Here is a 25,758-nt window from a genome sequence, read left to right as displayed (position 1 = left end):
TTTATTGGAATATGGGCTACAACTAAACACAGGGATTTTACAAAATTTTAGTTCAGTTATTAAAGATGATTTTTTTTTCAATTATAATGAAAATTCACAACATTTTTTTGCAATTTTTTATTTATATATTCAAAAATATACAGTTTTTTGGAAAAAGGCTGTGTTAAATTATGCAGAAGGTACTGTGTAACATTTACTGAAAGTTTGAAACAAATATGTTTGGAAGATCCTTAGAAAACATGTAATTAGTATGAGAAAATAAAAGTTTTGGGAATCGAGCGACAAAGATTGGATTAACTTTTTAGTGCATTCCAGGTCCATAGGATGGATTATCTTCATCCTCTGCAAACTCCTCCTCCAGCTTCCTCTTGTTCCTCCTCCTGTTTACTCTTGCTTGTATTTCTAGACTCTTTACAGCTCTGTCTGCTGCCCGAAGGCGTTCCTTGTCTAAAGCAAGCATCGGCCGTTGTTGTGTTCATAGATTTTGCTACCATTTTCTTCAGTTGCAGTTACTGCAACACTGTTCCAAAAGGTGTTCATGTATGAACACTTATCACATTTCAGTTGTACTTCACTAGCAAGTCCTACGTGCTTTATTATGGAGAGTTCCAGACCAACTTCACTACAATGAATACATCTTACACAGTTTGAAAAAATTCCTTTGAGAACCGACATATCAAATATTTCATTCACATCCGATTCGCCCATAAAACATTCATAGTTTTCACTCATTGAACCAAGCTTCTTCTGTGAAGTATTTTCTTTCCCACTTTGACTGTTATGGGCAGGTGTACTTGAGAGGTTAGGTTCACTCACTTGGTTATCGTCTTTATTGTTTATTGTAATAACACATACCTTTGGCTTTCCAACATTTCTCCTTTTCTTAAAAGCCTTCAGAGTATTTCTAATAACTTTACTTTTACTCATTATTATACTTCAACAAAACAGAGACTCAAGAAACAGAATTAATTACGAATATTTTCGAGATAACGACAGAGTAAATAAACATGAAACAATCGACAATCACACCAGCGATATATATTGAACCATCACAGGTTAGCCACAACACATACTTTATCTCACATCACTAAAATGCACCTGATGAACACGGACGTTAATAATAACACCATTTGACAGCAGTTTAACAGCGCCACAGTGAGTCACGCCCATGTAGAACACATTTCAAAAAAAATTTAAAAATAGTTGTAGTCTTCGGAATTGAATAAATTATATATCTATTAAAAGTTAATGGTCTGCAGATTCAGAAAACGCAAAAAAGTAAAAATTGAACTTTTCATGATTTTGAGCCTTTCCGGAGCCCCTTAACTTCGGTGATCTCACGGGGACCGGTGTATCCACTGCGGCAAGGCCGTTCTCCACCAAACGCATAAAGTGATACTGAAAATGTACGCTTGTCCGTGTCTTCAAAACTGTTCGTATTTAATCGAAAGAGAACAAGAAATTGCTTCTCGGAAGACGCTATTAAAATACACTCAATAGTGCATAACCAATTATCAGCACCGATTTTTAAGGAAATACAGCGTTATGCATGGTTTGCTCACAAACTATCGTCTGAAAGTGAGGTTTTTGAAAACGTTAACGCAGTTTGTTTTTCCACGTAAAATGTCAAAAGACCTTGTGTATGCGGAAACATAGCATTCATTCAATGCAGATGGTGCCGTATAACTTCATGTTTTCCATGTTTTTACGAAAAATACCATCCTGCAACTTGCACTCGTAATGTCTAAAGCAACGAGTAATTGATATATCTTTCGAAAGCTGTCTGTGCCGGTCAAAACTTTTTGGAGGTAACAAGTCGTTTCGGGCTCCTCCCAGGCATAAAGGATTTCTCAAATCACGGACAAGGATACATTTTCAGTATCACTTTATGCGTTTGGTCGTTTACTAGTATATAGTTATGATATTACATTATTTGTGATGGTAGAAATTAGTAGACTGCCAAATAACATTGTAAATTAAATAAAAGTTCATCCGATTACACGTATGTTCCCCATTATATCAATTGTAATATAAATAATAAAGAAAATGACTGTCTTGAAAATAAAAAAAACTGACGAACGGAACTCGATCCAGCGGCTTGAACGCCAAACACTTTTTTTTAAATATTTTGTTCTATATTGTTCGTTGAATTTGTTCAGAGCGGACGTCCGATGACAGTCTTTTAGTTTGTTCGATGATCCGTTCGTTCAGTTTTATTTATTATAAAGGGTAGCTAACGCTCTGACCGAACATACTTTTTTTTTTTTTTTAATCGTTGGGTTTGGCCGTTGCGGACGTCACATGACATCCGTTAAAGTTCGTTTGTTGATCCTTCCACTCAGTTTTTTTATTGCAGAGGCCAACCAGCTCACTGACCGAACACGCTGAGGTACCGTGCCGGCAAACATCCATTTAGTTCGTTGTTGATCTATTAACTCAGTTTTTTTCAATTACAGAGGGCAGCTAACCCTCTGACCGAACACGCTGAGCTACCGTGCCGGCGCCATCTGAACTACCGTACCGGCGCCACTCGGCTGCAGCCGCTTCATGGTTAAAATGTCCAAGCACAGACATATATATTTGACGACCGAAATTATCTTCCGATTTTCTCAGTAACGCTTGAGAAGTACGCGCTACTGCTTACACATTTTGTTGTTGTCATGGAGTACTACGAGTGTACGAAGTTCGCTGTAAGTCCGCGTTCCAAACGTCGTGGCCTCCCCTTGTGAGAAGATATGAAGAGAGTGCACTACAAGTAACAAGTAACGTAGTAACCAGTAGGGGTTATGTTTCGACAATATAATATACATAAGGTAGACAATGCCTATTGACAAGTCTGGCTTCCTCCATGGATGATCATGCACCATCTGTATACATATAAGAAAAAAAGAGAGTTACTACATACTGGCCACACTGCGTCCAGCTTTGAGATTTCGTGATTTCTTGCTGGTAGGGGGTTAGTTTCCTGTTGATTCATTCTTCCAATATCAGGATGAATCTTCATGCATGTGCAGCATCTCAGGATATACATTATCATAGAGCTGCTATAAATTATTTCTCTAGAGTACACTAGCAGCGATTGCCAGAGATGATAGGCTGTCTATATTATGCATTAAGGGTAACCCATACATAAGCATCACAAAATCCGTCACTCTGGCAAGAATACCTGTCCCAGTTTTATTGTTCGGCTGTTATTAAGGTATTATAATATACTTTACAATTATCTTAGATGTACTGAAAACAACTGAAGAATAACCGTCATCAAGTACTACGTAACTGTTGTTGCTTTTAATTCCTAGATATTTTCAAATCTGTCGCAGCTGTTGAAGAAGAACTCCACTTTCTACAGTCGGCGACGCAGAGTATTTATGGAAACTACTTATGTGCAGTGGCGGAGTTACATATAGGCCCACTGGGCACAGGCCTAGGGGCGGCACCTTAAGGAGGCGGCATTTTTTGCTCTGTACTCATTTTAACCTTTTACGTTTTAAAATAACTGCGCTTACAAACAACAAAAATTTTTAATATTGTTAAACAACTTGCTAGTTTAAAGAAGCCTTAAGAACGAAATTCGACAATACAAGCTTGGAAATATACATAGTTTACTTGGTGACTGAATGGATATTTAACATTGGGTTTCTGTCTGGTATCATTTTCATGAACATTCAAAATATTTTGAAATAAGCTGTCGGGAGTGCAATCTACAATACAATGTTTGAAACGTTATTATTCCGAGAATGTTGTCGGCTTCTACTTAACCCTACCATATTTTCCCCGTGAAAATAGCGGGACCCCCGAAAAGCTGTGATAAACTAATCAGCAGTTTCTTAAATACTGTAACATGTGTGGGCCTCAGTATGTAAAACCCCATTCTACTTAAATTTCTTGTAGAAATTACGGAGAAGTATCAAGTCAGCTCTCCATTACTGCAATTAATGTGAAAGCTCTGTGGTCTTCAATATCTGAACTTTAATTTAATGACATCCGTTTAACAAAACATGTTGATACTGGGAATGTTTTACATTTTTAAACACATATTTATACGAAAAGAACATAAGCAGAATATCCAATGTGTGAAATACACTTCAAAACAGTTTAAAAATTTTATTTTATTTTTTACTTATTTACTTTTTTTTGCGAAAAAAGAAGAAGAAACCAACTGCCGTTTGTCTCAATTATTGCGCTGCATCCTGCATGATACCAAAGTTCCTACTCTGTGCAATCGAATAGTACGTGGCATTACAAATTTAATATTAAACTTCTTAACTGAGCTTTTTTTTTCTTCGAGGAAAGGTTACTTTTATTTCATGTTGGACAAAAGTTGCATTTGTGTGTAGACATAAGAGCAGTGTTTACACAGATGACAACACATCACATCAGCTGCCAACAAGACTACTTAAGCTTTGTAGTATGTCTTCTCTGCCTACAGCAACCGCTAAAATGCTACAAGAATAAGTTGGGTAAGAGTCGATCCAGCACACCTCACTGCAAGAAATTTCAGAAGTTCTTTTCTTTTTAAATCAGAAAGACAGCGTCAAGAATATTCAGAACATATTTGCGTCCCAGCAAAAATTCCGGCGACGCGGGAAACAGAAGCCAAAAAAGGGACTGTCCCGTTTTCTTTACGAGACGAATTTCAGCCGGCAGGTGCGCTTCTAATGTTCACTGACAACAGAGAAACAGGCGACAATGAAATTAAATTATTCCGGATTATCGTTCTTTCATAGCACAGTTACGTCGAGTAATCTGAGTTGGTAAGTTCATCGCTCCGTGTTTAAAGGAAAAATCTTTGTGCCCGTGTGCCGTGTTTAAAGTTAAAAGCTATGTGCTCATGTACAGTGTAGTACGACTGGAACTGGATACAGTCTTTCTTTCTTTCCTTTTACATTTTTTTCTTTTGTTTTAACTGTTGGTTGACAATTTTGTAAGTGCCTTAACATCAATAACGTGAAAAAAGCAAACGTGCAAAATTAACTGAGGCGGCATTCCGGAAATTATCGAAGGAAAGGCGAGAACGAGAAGTGAACGTTCTAAAAACGCTTGACGGAGTAGATAAATTTTTCGCAAAAAATGTTCCTGGTTCGACTTCGAGTTAAAGTAGCACGGATGATATTTCTGGAACTGCAGCTGTAGTAAAAGAAGTAAATAGAGACAAAACAGAAGTTTAAAATGAAGAAAAGCAAATTGTTCCTGATTTCGAGTTTCACTAAAAACTAAGTGTCGAGTCAGACATTACAAAAATAAATCGTGTGTCAATGAACCAACAATCGACATTCTCTTACAATGTGGCGTTAATCAAAATTGTAACGCTGATTTTTCTAATTGAAGAAGATCGGTAGGCGATAAAACCAGATATTTGAACAAAAATGTATTTTACTGTAAACTTTTAAATGGTGAATCAACTTTGCGTGATTTTCTAGTATACTCCTGCTTTTTTTTGTGCACCATGTAAATTGTTCGGAGGTATGGCCGCGATTACTACTAATGTTATTGCAAATTGGAAAAAATATTTCTAATATTTTATCTCATCACGAGAATTCACTTGAACACAAAAATTCTGAGTTATCACTCTTAAGAAAAAAGTCACTTGGAACAATAGATAACCATTTCGAGTCATGTGTTGAGACAAAAAATGTACTGGTGCACGGTCTTGAAAAGAGTGTTTGCAGTAGTGAAGAAGCTAATAAGTTGTGAACTTCCCCTACGTGGACACGTTGAAAGATTCCATTCATTACGTAATGGTCAATTTGTGATGTCTCTTGAACTTATAGCCCAGTTTGATCCTTTTCTCGCAGAGCACACTGAGCGATATGGAAATCTGTGCTGAAATAATGAGCTTCTTTCTGAACGAATAAAAAGAATTATCATAAGTGAAATAAAACAGGCCATATACTTCTTCATAATAGTAGATTCTACTGAGGACATTTCACATATTGATCAATTATCTTTCATATTAAGTTATGTGAACGAGAATGGTGAACCTGTTGAACGTTCCCTTCTGTTTTTAACAAACCCGGGACACAAGTCCGAAAACAGCTGAGGCCGTACGAAAAGTCCTGTCTACAAATTCCATTGATATCACTGACTGTAGACGCCAGTCATAAGACAACGCAAGCAATATGTCAGGAAACTACACTGGTTTGCAGGCACGCATTAAAGTACGAAATCCGAAAGTGCATTATGTGCCTTGTGCAGCACAGTCTTTGAATTTAGTCAGCACTACTGCTGCAAGCTGTTGTCGCGATGCATGTTCGTTTTTCAATGTAGTGCAAAACCTTTATAATTTTTTTCTCTGCTTCTACACAGCGCTGGGATAAACTTCCATCTTTCATGAAACCAGGAAGCAAAACGGCAAAAAGTTTATCAAAAACACGTTGGTCAGCAAGAGAGGAAGCGTGTGTAAGTCTATATGAAAACTCGGAGGGCGTTTATCAGTACCCTCACACATATTGCCAATAATACGTTTGAAAAACGACCTGTGCGAAATGAAGCTTCAGCTTTATTGTATCAACTCAGCACACTAAAAACAGTATTCGTGATGACAATTTGGAAGGACATACTCAAGAGATTAAATAGCGTAAATCTGAAATTGCAAAGTGTACATATTGGTACTAAAATAGTGCATGAATTATATGAATCACTTGTAGGTTTTATTGCATCTATTCGTGGCATGTTCGACTATTATGAAAATAAATCCATGCAGGGGCGGTGGATTATCATATTACACTGGATAAAATGACTTCAGAAATCAGCGAATATATTACTTCAACAGATTCAATCGTTTTTGTATAATTATGCAGCAATATACACTCCTGGAAATGGAAAGAAGAACACATTGACACCGGTGTGTCAGACCCACCATACTTGCTCCGGACACTGCGAGAGGGCTGTACAAGCAATGATCACACGCACGGCACAGCGGACACACCAGGAACCGCGGTGTTGGCCGTCGAATGGCGCTAGCTGCGCAGCATTTGTGCACCGCCGCCGTCAGTGTCAGCCAGTTTGCCGTGGCATACGGAGCTCCATCGCAGTCTTTAACACTGGTAGCATGCCGCGACAGCGTGGATGTGAACCGTATGTGCAGTTGACGGACTTTGAGCGAGGCCGTATAGTGGGCATGCGGGAGGCCGGGTGGACGTACCGCCGAATTGCTCAACACGTGGGGCGTGAGGTCTCCACAGTACATCGATGTTGTCGCCAGTGGTCGGCGGAAGGTGCACGTGCCCGTCGACCTGGGACCGGACCGCAGCGACGCACGGATGCACGCCAAGACCGTAGGATCCTACGCAGTGCCGTAGGGGACCGCACCGCCACTTCCCAGCAAATTAGGGACACTGTTGCTCCTGGGGTATCGGCGAGGACCATTCGCAACCGTCTCCATGAAGCTGGGCTACGGTCCCGCACACCGTTAGGCCGTCTTCCGCTCACGCCCCAACATCGTGCAGCCCGCCTCCAGTGGTGTCGCGACAGGCGTGAATGGAGGGACGAATGGAGACGTGTCGTCTTCAGCGATGAGAGTCGCTTCTGCCTTGGTGCCAATGATGGTCGTACGCGTGTTTGGCGCCGTGCAGGTGAGCGCCACAATCAGGACTGCATACGACCGAGGCACACAGGGCCAACACCCGGCATCATGGTGTGGGGAGCGATCTCCTACACTGGCCGTACACCACTGGTGATCGACGAGGGGACACTGAATAGTGCACGGTACATCCAAACCGTCATCGAACCCATCGTTCTACCATTCCTAGACCGGCAAGGGAACTTGCTGTTCCAACAGGACAATGCACGTCCGCATGTATCCCGTGCCACCCAACGTGCTCTAGAAGGTGTAAGTCAACTACCCTGGCCAGCAAGATCTCCGGATCTGTCCCCCATCGAGCATGTTTGGGACTGGATGAAGCGTCGTCTCACGCGGTCTGCACGTCCAGCACGAACGCTGGTCCAACTGAGGCGCCAGGTGGAAATGGCATGGCAAGCCATTCCACAGGACTACATCCAGCATCTCTACGATCGTCTCCATGGGAGAATAGCAGCCTGCATTGCTGCGAAAGGTGGATATACACTGTACTAGTGCCGACATTGTGCATGCTCTGTTGCCTGTGTCTATGTGCCTGTGGTTCTGTCAGTGTGATCATGTGATGTATCTGACCCCAGGAATGTGTCAATAAAGTTTCCCCTTCCTGGGACAATGAATTCACGGTGTTCTTATTTCAATTTCCAGGAGTGTATGATGCAATGTATTTCAAACACATTTTAACAAAAGAATAAGAGCGGAAAATAGCTCACTATCTAAACCAATAAAGGATATTTATCTTAAACGGGTGTCTTATTAGCTATTAATATACATTTGATGTATATTAATGTACGAGTACCACTTACAATATTCAAGAAAGATAAATATGCTGGGTTTACCTACCAACATTTAAATTGCTGACTGCAGACAAAAACTTCGAAAGCGCCGGACATCTGGGTCAAATCGTATAATTTTCCCGGGCACACACATTCTGTGGACACGTTTTTAACCTGAACTCCAAAACAGTTACCAAAAACTACTTTAAGCAACACTCAATTTTACCGATTTGTCGGTGGAGGACCCCAACTCTCCTTTTGTTAAGCGATATTCCATTCCCCCAAGCCCCCCCCCCCCCCCCCTCCCTTGACCGACTTCTAGAATCGCCCCTGAATCCATGGAGATTGTGACTGATACAGACTATGAATGTACCAATAAAAGATCATGAAAACACAAACTTCATGTTGACAAAGAAGCGGACTCTGAAGAAGTATTTCTGACTAGAAGGGGAAAATCTCTATTTCATTTCTTACGCTTTGCTACAGATTCACGTATTAATACCGAACGTGTTTTTTTATCTGCTACACATTCAAGTTATTAGATCGTAATTTAATTTTAATTTTGAACGCATCTTTGTGAGATTACATATGAATTTCTAATGTATGACACGTTCGCTTCAATTTTTAGATCGTAACACAACTTTTTTATTTTCATTTTCAACGGTTTCGTGTAAGAGAACGTATTAAAAGTAAATGTATAACAAAAATCCGTTGTTTCCTACACGCTCTGCTGAATTTTTAGGTCATAAAAGGAAAGTAATTTTCCTTATGTTCGTTTCTGCTGTCTTTCAACAGAAGAATGTGTTAACACAATGCGGTTTTAAGTTTGTTTTATCCGCTGCCGTACACCAAGTACGGTTCAGGAACCATATTACATTTTCATTGAGCGCGACTGGACCGCTGATGCGTCCTTCAAAACAACGAAACAGCTCACTGCGCTCCCACCTAAAACGGCAATTGTGAAGTGATCGGGCAATAGTTATTACTTAAAAGATGTTTTTGGTGCAGGCGCATATACGCATATAATATGGTATGCCTATGGCGCAAAAGTTTTAAATCCGCCACTGCTTATGTAATTAGTGTCGTTATGGCATAAACAAAGCACATTGGAAATACGATTTTATTACAAAGAGCTGTAAAAGGTCCAATGAGTAATATAAAACTGATGACAGAAACACATCAGGTTTATTCTTCTTCAGAGTGATCTCTATCAATCGCAACAGTCTTGTGGCAACGGTTACAAAGCGGCTGAGAATTGTCAGCCCGGGTCCCTTTGAAATCCAGTGCCTGACTAAGAACGTTTAGCACATAATAAGGGAGAACGAAAGGGAATGAACTTCAGTGTTGAAATGGGCTGTGATGTTATGCCAGTAATTGCAAAACTGAGTCAAATTTACAAAGAACTTGGCGGTATGAGCCCACTTAAAAGAATGACGTTGCATCCCCTCCAGCCAGGATGGATGCACCGATCCGGTTGGAAAGAGTGTATTAAAGCCGTTATATCTTTTCCTAAGGCAAGCTTGTCCTCAACTATTGTAACTGGTCATTGGTATCCTGGGTGCTGTCACTGGGATCGAGTTGACTTCTGAGCTGGTCCCATACGTGTTCTATCGGGAATAGATCTGGGGATGTCGTTGAGCATGGCAATATCTCAACGCCACCAGACAGATCATATAAGTACCTGGTGTGTCTGATCGAGCATTGTCCTCTTAAAAATGACACCACGATATTGTCACATGAACGGTAACGCATGAGGACACATACCGATGTGTCGTCAGAGTTCCATTAATTACTGCCAGCTATGCCCTAAAGTGACAACCGACACCCAGCTCCATACACCATGGTGCCAGGAATAACACCGTTATGCTCCCCCCAGAAGAATACGACCTCTTCCTAGGTCGCCGCCATATTCATCGACGACAGCTATCTGGGGCGGTGCAGAATCGCAATTCATCACTGAATCCAATGGGACGTCATTAATCAGCAGCCCACGCTTCCCAGTCATGGCACCAATCCAAATGCTGCCGTTTGTGTTGTACTGGCAACGGCGTAGTCTACGCATGACACGGTAATCCCTAGTCCAGCGGCTACTATTCTCCGACCAATGGTGCGAGATGATGCAGAATATTGAGGGAGTCCATTACGTGTTCTCGGATGGCAGGCGCAGATGTGAAGGGGTTACGATGTGCTTGGTGCCCAACACGGCGATCTCCCCTAGTCGTGGTCAGACGCGGTCGACTAAAGCACTCATGACGAGTATGCTTGCCTTCACATTCCCATGAATTCTAACATCGGGCCACTGTCACATATAAATACCGCACAAATCCGTGTATCGCACGATTCGACCAGCCAGCTAAATGTAGTCCCACAGTGAGACGTGTTTCATACTCTGGCAGGAGCCAAAAACGCTGTCTCACACAAGTACGCTTGATTTCAGTGTCCTTCACAGTGCTCACTGAACATCTGGCGCTGTCCTCGCTCCTTATGTACCGGACCGAGTTTTGTACCAACACTAAACACGACTAACACTAAACACTCTGGTGGCCGTTGTACCTGTCACCGTGAACTGTAATTCTAATCATTTGCATACTGACCGACGGTGTGTGTGTGCACAAAGTTACATTGTCTTCTGGGTGCTTTGTTCTTTTTTTCAGATAGTGTATATCAAAGATCTGTTGTCTCGATGTTTCGATGATTATCGATGTGTAACGCTAACAGAATGCACCGTGACGACTAAAACTAGTTACACTGGTTTTGTTGTGAACGACAAAAAATTACAGTGAGGCTCCGGCTTACACAAAGAGCTACATAAAGAGTAAATAAACTTTCTGTTAACGTTCCAAAGAGTAATCCTATAGATTACATTTGTGTAATATGTACTGATAATTAACTTTTCTGAGCCTATGAAAGATCTCCACATAATGTGTTTGTTTTCTAACACTTCCACGGTTATTCTGTAAGTGGAATTTATTTTCTGATGGATGTAAAAAAGCTTCGAATCAGAAGGCGTGTTGAGGCTACTGTAGTGTGGACCAACTTCTTGATACATATTACATAAGAGTTAAGCTTTGTGCTAAGGCAGGGCTTAACAACTGGCCGGTTTTGAGCGCGAGTACTCGCGTCTGCTCAGGCACGTGCTCGCGAGCAGGTGCAAGGTCCTGGAGCAGGGAGGGAGGGGAGGGAGGGGAAATGCGCGCGCATGCTTGAATAGGGCCGCAGCGTGCCTATTGAATTCGCGCCGACTGTGTAACGTTTAAAGTACTACGATCAGCTCAGATAACAGTCACTTCGCTGGTTAAGAATCATGTCAAGTCACCGTTGTGTAACCCCAACCATGCTTTCGCAGTTCAACCCCCTTTGGGATGAATTGTATCGGTTTACAGAAAAAGATGGTGTTGCAAAATGTTTAGTATGTCACAAAACGCTGAATTTTTTTAGGAAATTTAATTTGCAGCGACATTCTATGTCGTACCACGCGAAAGACTACGGAAGTGGAAAATGTGATGGACCAGATCGTGCACAGGAAGCTATTAAACTTAAAAGGAAGCTATCCGAAGAAGATCTGGACGACGAAGAAAAACCAACTGAGGCAGCTCTCAGAGTGAGTTACAAAATTGCTTTGCTTTTAGCAAAAGCCCTGTGCCCCTTCACTGATGGCGATTTAATAAAAGAATGTTTGGTAGTTGCAGCGGAACATTTGTGTCCATCTCAAGTTGAACAGTTTCGGATTGTGCCATTATCTAACATGACCATTATGTGTCTCATACAGGACATGGCATACGACGTCCAGAGCCAGCTTGCAAATATCTGTAAAGATTTTATGGCGTATTCTCTAGCTCTGGACGAAAGCGTTTATATCACTGGAACAGCACAGCTTGTCATATTTATTAGAGGTGTTTATAGAGATCTTCAGGTGAGGGAGGAGCTCCTCGATGTAGTAGCCATGAAGAACACTACAACCGGAGGTGATATTTGAAGTAGTGTTGAAAATATAGGATTGTCGTGGAATTCTTAAGTTTCAGTGTCTACAGACGGTGCACCAGCGATGACAGGGAAAAAATCAGGTTTCGTTGCGCTGTTGAAGGAGAAAATGCAAAAACTGACCGTGCCGAATGAAATAAGGGCCGTTCACTGTGTGATCCACCAGGAAAAATTATGTGCAAAGAGTATCGCTCTAAAAAATGTGATGAGTGTTGTTGTTCGTACAACCAATTATATAAGGAAGCATGGGCTACAACACAGGCAATTTAAAAGCTTTCTTGAGGATGTAGAAAGCCAGTATGGTAGCCTGCCTTAATACAGCGAGGTCCGCTGGCTTAGTCGTGGCGAATTATTAAATCGATTTTTTTGCCTATTAGATAAGATAAATATGTTCATGGAAATAAAAAACGTGTGTTCCTGAATTGAAAGAGCCTTCATGGAAATGTGATCTCGCATTCTTAGCAGATTTAACTAGCCATCTGAATGCTTTGAACATTTCACTACAAGGTAATGATCTGCTAATTACTCATTTCATAGATAGAATACGAGCTTTTAAAATGAAATTGACACTTTGAGTGAGTCAGCTGGAAACAGGAAATCTAGCTCATTTTCCTAAATTATCATGATGTTCACAAAGACTGTGAACGTTATTCACATAGTTTAGTTGCCCTTAAGGAAGAATTTGATCAACGCTTTCAAGGTCTGACAGCACTAGACAGTGATTTTGAACTGTTCTCCTCTCCATATTCGGCGAATATTGAAGAGATTCGTCCTGAGCTGCAACTAGAAATTATTGACCTGCAGTGTGACAGAGAATACAGAGACAAATTTCAGAACAAGAAAAACATTTTGGAATTCTACAGACACTTCCGTCAGGATAGATTTCCTCGTTTGCACAAACTGGCGGCTACAATTATATCAATGTTCGGTTCCACGTATGTTTGTGAACAACTGTTCTCTGCAATGAAATGTAACAAGACGCGCCTGAGAAACGCATTGTCTGATCGAAATTTAAAATGCACGCTGCGCCTACAATGCAAAAGAACAATTACTCCGAACGTAGATGCAATTGTAAAGGGCAAAAAGTACAAGATAACCGAGAACTCCACACTTCAGTGACACCTTTTATTGTGTAACAGTTCACAAATTAATGCGAATGTAGAGGCATACACTAAGCTAATAAAATTATGTGCCACGTGTACATTCTCCTTTATTTGTTTCATTTGTCGCAGTAATAATTCGTGAGTGACATCCCTGCAGGAAGCCGCGGATTTACATTGACTGGCGGCAGCTGTTGTGTACCCCACGTGACTCTCCCTCCTCTCCGCTCTGGTCCGGTAGTGGGGGTAGCGTGCTCGCGCTGCTCCGTGCTCGCGCCTTGCTGCTCGCAGCTTGCTCCGCGAGCACGTATGTTGTGAAGCCCTGTGCTAAGGGAAACTTACACATAACGTGTAACTAACTCAGTGAACTTACTTTAGTATTGCTTGATGATGTTTCACACACTCGCACAATTCGCTGTTCATTCTGGTAAAATTATCGGCGCTCCGCTCCTGATGTCGGTCGTTTCTGCTGAGGTTGAATCCAGTGGACCTGGATAGTGAAGCCCGGTCTTCTGTTGACCCTTCCTGTTTCAGCTGTGTCAGCCGAATGTTGAGGATGTTGAGCTGGCCCGTTACCTGGATCATGATCGAGGCGAAAAACATGTCCATGCCGAGGCTGGCGAAGTTCCAATAGAAGACGGCGTGGCACTCCACCAGGTAGGCGAACAAGTACCAGCCGCGATTCTCCCTGTGCAGGCCGGGCAGGCTGACCAGGGGCAGCGGACTCTCCCTGCTGTCTGGCGGCACGTGCGACACCAGCGGCACTACGCACCACATCTGCCCCAGGACGTTCATGTACGTCAGGCAGCCAATCGTGAGCCGCGCAGCCCTCCGGCACGCCTTGCGAAAGGCCGCCATGAGGTCGCCGTTCCCCTCGCAATATGGCCGCTGGAGCGCTACGAGGCCGTTCAGCTCGCTCACCAGCCGGCTGTACGTCTCGCAGTGTCTGAAGCAGTGGACCATCTTGAAGACGCCGTTGACGTTGGTCATGGCAGACACGAGGGCGAAGGTGACCTCGGTCATGTCCCCCCACAGCAGCCAGCTCCTGACGATGTCCAGCCCTATGATGTTGAGCAGGCTGCCACACACTGAGGCGAAGTACAGTGGGAACGCGCAGGACCGCCAGCCGCTTTTGGAAGCTGGCCGCCATACCCCACCAAATCGCAGAACCTTCACATTGCGACGTAAGACGTTGTTCCAGTCTGAAAAATAAAAGGCTTTACACTTTACTCATATTTTTAAAAATGTACTCTATCTGATCAAAAGTATCCAGACACCCCTACGTAATGCAGAATTGACCACTTTATGTCACGAGAGGCGGATCCTCCAGGATAAAAAAAGGTGAGGAGAGAGTAGAGAAGCAGTAACAACAGAATGGGTCGATCAGGAGAGTTCAATGGCCTCGAACGTGTAGTAGTCACTGTATGTCACCTGAGTAATAAATCCGATACTGTAGTGCCTGTGGTAGTCACAAGTACAATGCAATGTTGTTCACATGTGCATGCATTGCAATATCGCATTTATCCGCCGACACCTGACAAACGACTTTCCATTACGATGTCTACCCTGTACAGAAATACGCGTAATGGATGTACGAATGTAATGGAATAGTTTCTGTTGGGCGAATGCCTGGACAAGGTTACATGCCATCACGTGAAGTATGAAAGGGGTGGTGTTATGGTACAGGGGAGTTTTTCGTGGTTAGGTTGTGGCCCCCTTTCTGTGCCTAAATGGGGAAGGATATGGACACATTTTACAGTGTAGTGTATGGTTGACGGCATAGGGAAGTTTGGGTCTAGCCGTGAGGCATGCTCGGATTGCCTAATGGTACGGCGAACGCTAGCAATCCGAGTTCAAAAAAATTGTTCAAATAGCTCTGAGCACTATGGAACTTAACTGCTGAGGTCATCAGTCCCCTAGAACTTAGAACTACTTAAACCGAACTAACCTAAGGACATCACACACATCCATGCCCGAGGCAGGATTCGAACCTGCGACCGTAGCGGTCGCGCGGTTCCAGACTGAAGCGCGTAGAACCGCTCGGCCACTCCGGCCGGCAATCCGAGTTCAAGTCACGGTCTAGCACAGCTTTTCATTGTCATCATTACATTATACAGCTCATGATGCGAATACATTTTGTGAGTAACAAATACATCAGAGGCATTACAACCCTCGTGAAGCTGCCCAAGGCGACCGTTGTTGACATGATTGTGACGTACAAACTCGAAGGAACAACCGCTACTAAATCAGCTGGAGGAATCACTCTTGAGTTCCAGAGTGCTATCAGCAGTTCAGCTAGCTCAGTGACTGTGTGTGTAAGGAGCTAAAAAGAGTGGGATACAATGGTCGAGTAGGTCCTCATAAGCCACACATTTCTGTAGTCATTGCTAAGTGGCGCCCGAGGTCGTCTAAAGAGAGACGCGACGCCACTGGATGGTGGACGACTAAAACCGAGTGATTTGAAGTGATAAATCACGCTGCACCTTCGGCAATCTGATGGAATAGTTTGTGTTTGGCGAATGCCTGGACAAGATTACATGGCATCATGTAAAGTATGGAAGGGGTGGTGTTGTGGTACGGGGGAGTTTTTCGTGGTTAGGTTGTGGCCCCCTTTCTGTGCTTAAATGGGGAAGGATGTGGACACAGTTTACGGTGTAGTGTACTGCGTACGGTAGAGAAACATTCCGGAGACGATGATTGTTTGCATCAGCACCCTGTCATAAAGCGACATTTGTGTGGCGAGATTTGTGGGCAATAACATGCCTGAAATAGACTTGTCTGCCCAGAGTCTCGATCTGTACCCAATGGAACAAAATGGTTCAAATGGCTCTGAGTACTATGGGACTTAACATCTGAGGTCATCAGTCCCCTAGAACTTAGAACTACTTAAACCTAACTAACCTAAGGACATCACACACATCCATCCCCGAGGCAGTATTTGAACCTGCGACCGTAACGGTCGCGTGGTTCCAGAATGAAGCGCCTAGAACCGCTCGGCCAAACCGGGCGGCCCCAATGGAACACCTTTGGGCTGAGTTAGAACGTCGAATTCACTCCTGTCACCGGTGCCCAACATCACTACGTTCTTGGTTTTCGCTCTTGAGGAAGAATGGACTGGCATTCCTCCACAAACATTCACACATCTCGCTGAAAGTTTCTTCCTCAGGGTTGAAGCCGTTATAAAGGTTGAGGGTGGACACACACCGTATTAATGTCTACTAATAGGTGTCCGGTACTTTTGATCACATAGTGTAGCGTACGACTATTGAAATCATGATTCAGACTGCAGGGTTTGGACAAAACAATATGACTACACAAATATTAACACTTCACTCCCAGTGCTCTCTGTAGACTTCCATACATTTGGTAGCATACTATGAAACTGAAAAACAGAGTGCTTTAAAAAAAAGTGCCATTCCTCATATACCAGAATGTTATCTGAGTGTACCAGATTCATATCAGGGGAAATCAAGTCTGTATTGATACATGTAGCAGGGATTGTCATATTGTTTCTTTATTTACAAGATAATATTATAGATTTATTGAAAAATTAAATTGCCTAACAACAGATCACATACACCTATGCCCTCTGGGAGAAATGCTTACAAAATTTCAAGCCCAGCGATCATTGTTTTTCGATAGGGTATGGAGGGGAGCAGCAAGCAGTAGGTCTTAGTCCGTCAGTGAAACATATCCTGACACACAGCCTTGAGCACGAATAACAAGTGTCCACACTTGACTCTCAGACGGTGGTAGATTTGAGATGTGACGGAAGTTGCAAACACACTATTTCAGTGAGGCACCTAGGTACCCTACTCGAATGTGCTACTTCTACAGAAATCCTGAATATAAGATTAAGTTTATATTACTATAGACTACCAAACAGTAATTATTGTCATGGCGCGTGATTCAAGGAAAACCAGAAATTATAATGATATTTACTTAGAACGCACGTAGATGCAGATCTTAACAACTACAGACAGGGCCCTTGTGGTTGCTCTAAGTGATTCGTGGTTATGGTATAGCCTCAACAAGTGACAAAAAGATAGAGCTAATATTTCTAACGGCAGATTAGTATTCGACATATAACCTTCATGCAGCACTGATTTGTGTAATGTAATTTTTTTTTATATTGCGCTAGTGTCGACTCGATGCAAGGACAAATTCTTCGAACATGTCAGTGTTTAACGTCGTTTCTTCGTGGTTTGTAGCTCCCTGGCGCTCCCATTTAGTCCATTGTACGAGATTTTGACTGAAAAGTAATGCCTCCACCTTCGTAACTCTTCAACAGTTGGCATCATTGGCATGTGGCAGGTACTGGCTTGTTCCACAGCCTCTTCTCCACAGCTCCAGTTGGCGGGAAGCCTTATCGTTGAGCGGTTGTGTTGTTACAGTGTAAAGTATGGAACCCTGCGCAGACGGTCGGTCAGTGCGATTTCAGCAACGTGAAGTCGTTGAATTCTTGACAGGAGAAGGTGTCACCCCACAGGAGATTCATCAGAGAATGAAAGCAGTTTATGGTGATGGTGTTGATGTGAGCGCTGTGCGTCGTTGGGCGAGTAAGTTTAAAGATGTTGAGGATGGAACATCTGACCTGCGTGACAAACAAAGAGTTGGACGTCCTGTTACAGCAACCACCGAGTTTCACAAGCAAAAGTTGACATATTGATTCAGGCCGATCGTCGTATCACTCACAGAGAAATTGTAAGCACAATCGGCGTTTCACGAGAACGTGTGTGTCACATTATTGCTTTGCTCGGCTATCGGAAGATCTGTGTACGATGGGTACCATGGATGCTGACTCCTGAACTGAAAGTGCACAGACTTGAAATTTGCCAGGAACTCCTCTCGCGTTACGAGAATGAAGACGCACAGAACTCTCATCAACACAATCATCATAAACTGCTTTCATTCTCTGATGAATCTACTTTGGGCTGAAACCTTCTGCTGTCAAGAATTCAATAACTGCACGTTGCTTATCGCATTGACCGATCGTCTCCGCAGGGTTCCATGCTTTACCCTGTAACAACACAACCGTTCAATGCTAAGGCTTCCCGCCAACTGGAGCTGTAGAGAAGAGGCTACGGAACAAGCCAGTACCTGCCACGTACCAATGCTGCCAACTGTTGAAGAGTTACGAAGGCAGAGGAATTACTTTTCAGTCAACTCTCGTGTAACTGTCAGTCACTGTTTAACGTGGTATCTACACGATTATTCTGATTACACGTTGATCCACGTTCTCGTGTTTCACAGAGGGTGTAAGAAGCCATTTTCAAAATATCTCTCTCGGTTCCACTCTCGAATAGCATGAGACAAAATGGACACTTAAATCTGTCCGTACAAGCTCTGATTTCTCTAATTGTATTGCTATGGACACGTCTCCCTATGTAAGTGGCACACCACAAAATATTTTGGTATTCAGAGAAGGAAGTTGTTGATAGTATGCCTGCCAAATTGTGGCAACTGTTTGGAATAAAATGTTCCCTATTGGCTTGACAATGCTCCAGTTCACGAAGTTACATATAGTACTTTGGGGTTGGAAGAAAATATGGTGTATTCGCATTTACTGGACTGATAAAGCCCCACGTAAAACTCATCGACAATAACTTGGAATCACTAGTGATTTTAGTTATATGGGCACTAGGCCGCATGTTTCTTTGCCTAACGTTTCGCCTCCTAATACTGGAGAAATCATCAGAGGCTACAAAGACGACGACTGGGTCGTAACGTAATCCGATTGCTGAAAAAGATGACAGAGACGCGTAGGCGTATATTATGGAGCCTTTCCTGCAGCTGAGTAGGTGCTGTTTGCTTTATCACTAAGGACTACAACTCGACTCATTTCAGTCCTTCTTTTCTGTTAAAGCGCTATTTGTGGTTTTTGAATTTCTGTGGTACCCCTGTACATCATAGATTAGGAATAATTGGATCTTGATAAAACTGCAGTATCAGACAATCAAATTTGGTGGTTTCCTAGTCCTAGTGTATGATCAGCTACTGCTGATTTATCCACGTTTCCCAGACAACTGATCTTATGTTCATTAAGCCGGGTGTTGATCCTTCTGTCAGCACATGCCTTATGTGGAAAAGGAATTATTACATTATCCTTGAAGTCTAAAGGTAAATAGCCTGCATATAGAGACTGGCTCTCCCCAAGATCTCAATAATCGGAGGGAGTATTGCCTACCCCAGGAAACTGTTTCGACTTAAGTCTTTCAGTAATCTGTCGATTTCTTCTCTCCGCATAATATGTCCATTCTCATCTTCATCTGCTTCCTCTTCCCTTCCTACAGTATTGTCTTAAAATTAGCTTCCCTTGTGTATAGTCTCAGTATATTCCTTCAACATTTCATCCTTCCCTGTTTTGCTTAGTACTGTTTTGCCATCTGAGCTGCTGGTATTCATACAGGCGCTTCTCTTTTCTCCAAAACTACTCTTAATTTTCCTAAAGGCGGCATCTATCTTTCCCATGATCATACATAGTTCTACAGTTTTATTATTTCCCTTTAGATATCTCTGCTTCATCACTTTGCACTTTCTACCTATTTCACTTGTTAGACCTTTGTATTTCCTTTTGCCTGCTTCATTTGCTGCATTTTCATATTTTATCCTTTCGTCATTTGAATTCAATATGTCGTGTATTATCCGAGGATTTCTACGGGAACTTGTCTTTTTGCCTATTTGATCCCATGCTGCCTTCACTATTTCATCTTACAGTGCTACCCATTCTTCTTCTATTGTAGTTATTTCCACTGTTTCAGTCAATTATTGCCTATTGTTCTCTTTCAGACCCTCAGCAGTCCCTGGTTATTTCAATTTATCCAGATCCCGTCTCCTTAATTTCCTACTAGCTGAGTAATTTCTTTTATCTCATCACTCATTCTTTCAGTCCCTTCATCATCTGTGAAGGTAGTCTGCTCATAAACTTGTACTTCTGTAATGGCTGTTGCCTTTATATCTATCTTGGCTGCGATAATGCGTTCATTGTGCTGTTCATGGTACCTTACTCGCATTCCTGTTTTCTTATTCAATATCAGACTTACTCTTGCATTACTCCTATTTAATTTTATGTTGATAATCTTGTACTGATCAGACCAGAAGTCCTGCAACTGTATTTCATTAATCTTGTACTGATCAGACCAGAAGTCCTGCAACTGTATTTCATTAATCCACCTTAACCATACTGTTTCCTAAATTCCCTAACATGTCTTAAAATGTGCCCTATAAACCGATTTCTTCTTTTAGCGAAGGTGTGGCCCAATTTCTTTTCTCCGCCATTCTGTTCAGTACCTCCCAGCCAGTTACGCGATCTACCTATCTAATCTTGAGCTTTCTTTTGTAGCACCACGTTTCAAAAGTTCCCGTTCTCTCGTCTGAACTGTTTAACGTCCGCGTTTCACGTCCGTACAAGGCTACACTCCTGTCAAACGCCATCAGAATTGATTTCCAAACACTTAAATTTATATTTATTGTCTTCAGAAACGCTTTTCTTGCTACTGGCAGTCTACATTTTATATCCTCTGTACTTTGGTCATCGTAAGCTATTTTACCACTCAAATAGCAAAACTCATCTTCTAGTTTTGTTATCTCATTTTCTGATCTGACTTTCTTCCATAGAGCTAATGTCGGCAACCAGATGGTGACGTAGCAAGTTGGCGAACACATTAAAATCTTCAAAGAGAGGAGGAAATGATGGAGAAAGAAGAGAAACGGGGGCTTGGGCTTGGGCTCAGCAAGTACGAGTGGCCCATCTGGTGTGACACGAAACTGAACTGTGATTCGAGGAGCTAGCAATATTTCTAACGTAGCACAATTGTTTTTATTACATTTGCTGCCTTTTTAATTTGACGCAATTGACTTATGATTTATTTTATATCAAAATTTTGGCGACATTTTTATGTGGAAATGGCGCCAGAAATTGCTATCGCTGAGACTCGAAGGCGCGACCGTTTGGGAAGAGGTCTCATCTCCACGGGTGTGCCATATTTTGAGTGGCTTTCGTGATGACATTAAATCCACTCAAGACGTTTCGAGTCACAGAGAGAGGAAGATATTATTTATTTCTCTTGCAGGTATGTTTTAGATAGAGATAAAATGTTCCAGAAACTATCCCGTTAGGCAATTATTTCATGTTGTCTCAATTGGCCATGTTCTCTTAAAATCTTTTGCGTTTTACAGCAGAGATCACAATTCAATTTATATGTTTTTCATGTGGCATGATAAGCCACAATCCTCTACCAGATGCGACAAATAGCGGTGATATTCCCACATACATGTACACCGTGCGATTAGTTGCAGTGTTCGGAAATCATAGGTCGAAACATCAGTGACAATGGAACTTTTGGTCAGACCTGGAGGCGTGCTAAGGTATTCTAATGACTACAATGAAAAAGAGAAAGATTAGCATTTAACACTCGTCGACGACGAGGTATCTTTCCGATACCTCTTACCTCCGACAGTGGAATACATGTACCGGTATTGTTGTAGCTAATATTGTAGGGCAGGCAACTTCCAGAGGTGACAGTATGGACCAAAGAGAGAGAAAAATGTCTTGTAATCATGGGCTCTAAAATTCATAACTTAAGAGCAATGAGCACTTGTTCACCTTCAGTGCTGTGAAACTCATTTCTTCTATTGCAAATGGTTCAAATGGCTCTAAGCACTATGGGACTTAACATCTGAGGTCATCAGTCCCCTAGACTTCAAACTACTTAAACCTAACTAACCTAAGGACATCACATACATCCATGCCCGTGGCAGGATTCGAACCTGCGACCGTAGCACCAGGGCGGTTCCGGACTGAAGCGCCTAGAACCGCTCGGCCACAGCGGCCCGCTCTTCTATTGCAAGTTCTTTGCTTTCCATATTTGGAGACGAGGTAGTGTGGACCAAAAAAAGGAAAAAAAATCCGGTAAATATAAGCTCTAAAATTCATACCTTAAGAGCTACGGGCACTTAGAACTTTATCCAATCCATGTTTCATTTCAGAAGAAAAGTTGTTTCACAGTAGCGAAGATGAACACGTGTTTGGAACTCTTAATGTATGCATTTTAGAGCCCAAGTTTCTAGACATTTTTTTCTTATTTTGGTCCATGCTGAACCTGAAATATATCTTAGTGCGCCTCCAGATCTGACCAAAACTTCCATTGTCACTAATGCTTCGACCTATGATTTCCGAACACTGCAACTAATCGCACGCCGTACATGTATGTGGGTATATCACCGCTAGTTGTCGGATCTGGTAGAAGATCGTGGCTTGTTATGCTTCAGGAAAAATATATTGGGATATTGTTGATGATGTCATCATAAGGATTTTCGCATATAATTTTGGACTCGTCGTTTCCTGATCAGGATTTCTTGCCACAGAGTCATACATTTACCTTTCTCCATCATCCCTAAATGTTTGTAACATCATCCCGGAATTCAGTCACCCTTTAATAATCAGTCTTGTTGTCATATTTAATAGCTCCCCACGTCATGATTCTAGGAGACAGAGACGTATGGGTCTAGAGAATAGGTGCTTTCTTTGACCTTTCACAAGGTCGTTTACAGACAAGTTGCTATCAATCTTACGGTCACAAACAAAAGCAAGATTCATCACAAAACACTACAAATGTTACTCAGTGTCCCAGCTGATACTGACTTTAACTATATAACACGCCTCTCATATGCTGTCAGGAGCAAACGATGTATGGTGACTCTAAATGTCAACGCAGCTTTCAGTAATCAGATCCTCTGTCCGGATTTCCACTGTTATCATCCACCTGTTCGTCAGAGACAGCTGAACAATTCTACGGTCTTCTCGATCTGTAATCCTCCTTGGCACACTGTTGTTCCGAGTGCGTCTCGTCTCCGCTAGACTGTAGTCACGGCACAACAACCAATTTCTGTTCCATCTGCCGGTGTGATACTTCCAGGCCTTGACGCCAGTGATTCAAGTCCGAAAGATTGCGAAGCTGCATAAGCGCATCCCATGGGAAACCTGTGTTGCGATAGAGACCTGGAAAGTTCCAGTATTGTTAGACGCACCTAACAGCCATCATCTAATCATACCGTTCTTCATCTATTGTGTGATTCAGCTGGCCCTATCGATGTCGTTTTATGCAACCCGCTACGTAATATCTGGCTTTCAAAAACAAAATGGAACTACTGTGCTTCTAAGGGTTAAGGATGGATCAAATCTCAGCGTAATTAGTTTTAGCGTAACATTTGTAAAAGTCGATTTTCTTTCATTACCCTTACGGACAGGTTTAAATTAATAATGTTAATGAAATAGCCGATTATACTGGCAGCGTAACAGGTCAGTCAATAAGAGACCGAAAAAGGTCGAATATTTTGTGTATTCGGAAATTTTGGTACATTGGTAGGGGAGGGTGCCACGAACAATACACTGAAAATTCTGACTGGTGAGGAATGAATGTGGGTGTGGACGTTCGTTTGACGGTCATTTTTGTACGTTCTCCTTGAATAACTTGAAAACCGTATTCCAGTGCAAAATTTAACTACAGAAATTTCTGATAAAAAGGTCCTGTTAATTTTCTGTAGGATTGTTTGCGCGAAGCGAGCAAGAGAATACTAAAATCCTCACTCGTGGTTTTTAACGCCAGTTGCAACACTGCAGGCTGCATAAACGATATCGTTAGGGGCCGCTGAATCATGCTGTATATCAGGGGTGTACAGACTTGCTGGTACCGCGGGCCGCAAAAGCCTCACTGTAACTACGAAACGGCCGCAAAAAGAGAGAAAATAATTAGTTTACATCGTTTGTTTCACAAATATTTATTTTATTTAACAGACATCATTACAACACTTTCTTTCTACAGAAACATTGCCTGCATAAAATACGAAAATAACGTGACTTGATGTAAGTTATTATTCCGTACTGCGGGTAAAAAATAAAATTACAAGAAAGAACGGTGAGACGCGGAGCACCTTAAGATCAATGGCGGGCCGCATGCAACCCGCTTGCCGCTGTCTGTGCATCCCTGATCTATATGAACAGCTTTTCTCTGCACTGAAAATACGCTAGCATAATGTTGAAACTGTTACCAACACATCCCACAGGCATGAAAATGCTGAAGGATATGTTTGGTAGCGTCCGCTGAAGGTGTTCATACGGTGTAGCTCTTCCGATTTCCGTCAACGTGTAGTAACAAAAATATCGGATTTGCCCAAGATTTTTTTTTTTTTTTTACAAGCCAAGAATTGTAACTACTAAAGTCTTTTTGGTTTAATTTTAGCCGGATCGCTACTCGAAACATATTAGTATACCTTCTATTGAGAAATGTTTTACCTGTAACTGTCTTACAACGGACCAATGTAACAGAAAGTAAGAAAACTAGATTTCTTTCCCTGGTCTCTATTGTGAGAGACTATCAGAACTATTGTGGTTTTTGAGCTCAATTACAAATAAAATATGGTCATTCCGCACTATTTTTGTGAGACTACATGAGAAACAAGTGACAAGCTCTGGATGATACGCAGATTTCTTTCGTAGACAGCAGCTGATTTTCGATTTTCTCGAGATCCCCGTTCATTTCGTACTTGTACTAGCTATAGAAAACGTGTAGTTTTCATATGAAGGAATAAACACACAAATAGATTAATGTAACATCTTCTTAATCGTGAAGGAGTTGTTATTACGACGGTATCAGTGAATTAGAACATATGTTACATGTCGTAGAAACCTTACGTTCTCTCGTTGCCCCAAGTCGATGTCTGGCGAAGGTTTCCAGAACCGCCATTTCGAGAGATGTCACTCCCGCTGACTGGAGCTGCAGTGGTATAGTTTAATGGTGCTCGAATTGTTGCTGATATATTCTCTTACAGCCGTATTTGCTCTGCTTAAATCATAAGCGGGAGAAACGTTGCACGAGAGCCGCACCGATTCTGTCTCGCGAGCAGCCAATTTTGTTAATGAGGCTTTGACAGACTACAGCGCGTTCGTGGGCAACATCTGTTGTTTCCGAAACCTTTTTGCAGCAACGAAAATGTCCGCAGCCTCTTTCCCAGAAAATAAGTAATTCTCTTTAGCCGTCCAGAAAGAGACCTAATAACTCTGTCTGCGATCGCAGCTTCCCTGTCGTCTCTAATTAACGTGGACATTTTCGCACCTGTTCGTCGCTCCACGGAATCTATTGCTGAGGATTAATTCCTTTCACTCTGTGGCGAACGTTCTTTGCTATCAGTTATTTAACTACATACAGGAAGTCTGGTCATATTTTTCTGTTTGCTGCTCATAAGTTTGATCCTCGGAAATAGCCGTTTCCTTCTGAAGATAAAATATTATCATTGATTTCTCTCCCTGAAAATTACCTCCAGTCAC

General features: G+C 42.2%; 1 protein-coding gene across 1 annotated transcript in view; it reads right to left on the bottom strand.

The window, feature by feature from the left end:
* LOC126458104 (odorant receptor Or2-like) overlaps positions 1-25,201 on the bottom strand; it is an 87,629-nt gene extending 62,428 nt beyond the window's left edge. Inside the window, exons 1-2 of the mRNA XM_050094933.1 lie at positions 25,126-25,201; positions 13,807-14,635 (exon numbers count right to left, since the gene is read on the bottom strand). Coding sequence (XP_049950890.1) covers positions 13,807-14,635; positions 25,126-25,177 — 881 coding nt within the window. The 5' untranslated portion in view covers positions 25,178-25,201. The remainder of the gene's footprint in view (positions 1-13,806; positions 14,636-25,125) is intronic.
* Positions 25,202-25,758: the final 557 nt, after the last annotated feature.

This window comes from Schistocerca serialis, chromosome 1 (genome assembly GCF_023864345.2).
Source record: "Schistocerca serialis cubense isolate TAMUIC-IGC-003099 chromosome 1, iqSchSeri2.2, whole genome shotgun sequence".
In the NCBI taxonomy this organism is placed as follows: Eukaryota; Metazoa; Arthropoda; class Insecta; order Orthoptera; family Acrididae; genus Schistocerca; species Schistocerca serialis.
Note: the sequence above shows the minus strand (reverse complement) of the source record. Positions and strands in the feature narration are given on the sequence as shown.